Source organism: Bidens hawaiensis, unplaced genomic scaffold, assembly GCF_021521415.1.
Source record: "Bidens hawaiensis isolate Kalapana, Puna unplaced genomic scaffold, B.hawaiensis_p1.1 tig00037695_1, whole genome shotgun sequence".
Taxonomy (NCBI): Eukaryota; Viridiplantae; Streptophyta; class Magnoliopsida; order Asterales; family Asteraceae; genus Bidens; species Bidens hawaiensis.
The window spans coordinates 157376-159388 of NW_027505499.1; the positions used below are offsets into that span (position 1 = coordinate 157376).

The 2013-nt window shown below is 35.0% G+C and overlaps 1 protein-coding gene across 1 annotated transcript; it reads right to left on the reverse strand.

Annotated features, from left to right (window-relative positions):
* Positions 1-239: 239 nt before the first annotated feature.
* On the reverse strand, positions 240-1590 carry LOC143613529 (putative RING-H2 finger protein ATL21A). The gene is made up of 2 exons (XM_077087211.1): positions 948-1590; positions 240-768 (listed from the first exon to the last, which is right to left on the reverse strand). The coding sequence occupies exons 1-2, from the start codon at positions 1525-1527 to the stop codon at positions 641-643; spliced, it is 708 nt and encodes a 235-aa protein (XP_076943326.1). The 5' UTR covers positions 1528-1590; the 3' UTR covers positions 240-640.
* Between the last annotated feature and the right edge of the window lie 423 nt (positions 1591-2013).

Here is a 2013-nt window from a genome sequence, read left to right on the forward strand (position 1 = left end):
TTAAATAAATCTTAAAATGGGTTTGGGTTGAATAATTTAACCCATCTATTCGAAAACAAACAACTAGATACTTGTCAACTTTGCTATTCTGACACGATTGACACCACTAAATTGAACACCCTCTAATTGTCCCCACTCAACCCGTCAATAACGTTTATGTGGATTTTCTTTTATTTGAATATTCAAAAGTGAAGTCTTGGGAGCTAAGTAAAACAAAAGTAGCCATTGATTGTGATTGATAACATAAAAGTTTGTGTGTGATTTTGGTTCGGTTTAACTTCTTTAGTTTCTTTTTGTCTCAAATTTGACATTTCTACCTTTCTTTTTCCTCATGACTACGACAACTCGTTGAATAAACATTTTTTTTTATAATTTTACTACCATTGACCATATGCTATGAAAATGTATAATGAAGAAAATACAATCTTTTGCAAGTGAGATGTATGAAATCATATAACAAAAAATATATATAAAACAAGAATCCAAACAGAAAGGTTCCTTCAATCTTGTCATTTCAAGACAATGACGATCCAGTGATCACTAAAAGTCTAAGCTGATAACCGTACCGTGTAAACCTATCCGGGTTATACCTCGTGGGTCCTGACTCGACCGGTATGGACCCGACTATGCACAACTCTAATCACAACGTTTCGAGATCTCCAATTAACTTCTCCCACTCATGTTCATTAGTTCTTAATTTCTTCCAAAGATATACCTTTATACACCCTAGTCCCAAAATCACCAAAACCATAATCACCATACTTATTCCTGAAAAAAAAAACAAATCAAAACAATAACCTATACTTTTAAAATCAATGACAAGACTTTTGACTTTGACTTCAAAAGTCAACCAAAGTCACCATTTGTTTAGACCAATGTTTTCATAACCGGACCAGAAATCAAATCAAACCGTTTTGTCTGGTCCGATTTTGAAAACATGACTTTACCTCCAACTACGGATTCGACACCAAACCCTCGTTTCTCTTCCGCAAAATCCATAACACCCGCAGAATCCCAAGTCAAATCGAGCCCGAAACTATCATCCGACACGTAAGAACTATACGAAAACGGGATCAAAACCGTTTTTACAGCCTCACAAGAACCAGGAACATCTAAAGAAGACTCAACAACATATACATGATGTTTATTATCACTCAAACACGGCACCGGCTCCAACGAGCCCGAACGACCAATCAGGCAATTCCAATACGTGTAGTTCATAACCAAATGATAATACCGAAAAGGCGTAATATCAAGATCAAGATTCAAGAACACTTCAAAAACACAGTCTTTCGGGTCGAATAAGGTGAGTTTCTTGGGTTCATTAGAGATTGATTTCACACCCAGTTCACCATAACCTTTGAATTTGATCATGGTTTGATTGTGTTTGCAGAATGAGTTGACTTTGAATGGGAATTGAACATGGGGTTTGTCATGATTGCATATATTGGAGGTGAATTTGCCATCAAGAAGTTGGATGAATGTGAAGATGAAGAAGATGGACATGAAGAAGTTGCAGGCTGCCATTGAAGAGTTTTTGGGTGTGTGTTTGTGTTAATGGCTAATGGCAGATGGTTTCAAGTCTTTGTAGGTAAGACAGAGTCAAGAAGACAAGAACCAGGTACTACTTGTGATGCATGGAGTACAAGTGGTTGTATAATGATTCTAGAATCATTAAGTATAGTATACTTTCATACTTGGTGGGTTTGTTTAGTGTAAAAAAAAAAATTTAAAACATCATAGATAGAGGAAAAGGGTGTTATTTTTCGATTAATTATAGTTGACCACTATTTAGAAATTTAAAAAAGCCTTCTTGCATTAATTATAAGGTAGAAAGTAGAAGCCGGCTATAGTCCCACAATTATTTGTTATAATAAAGTGTAATAATTTATCCGATAGAAATTTAGGTGGATCAAGTCTAGAGTTTATGTGTTCGTTTAATAGAAAGTAAAAAAATATGTGATGTCGTTGTCATGTAGGAATAAAGCTCTCATTAATCTCTTGCCCATTAAA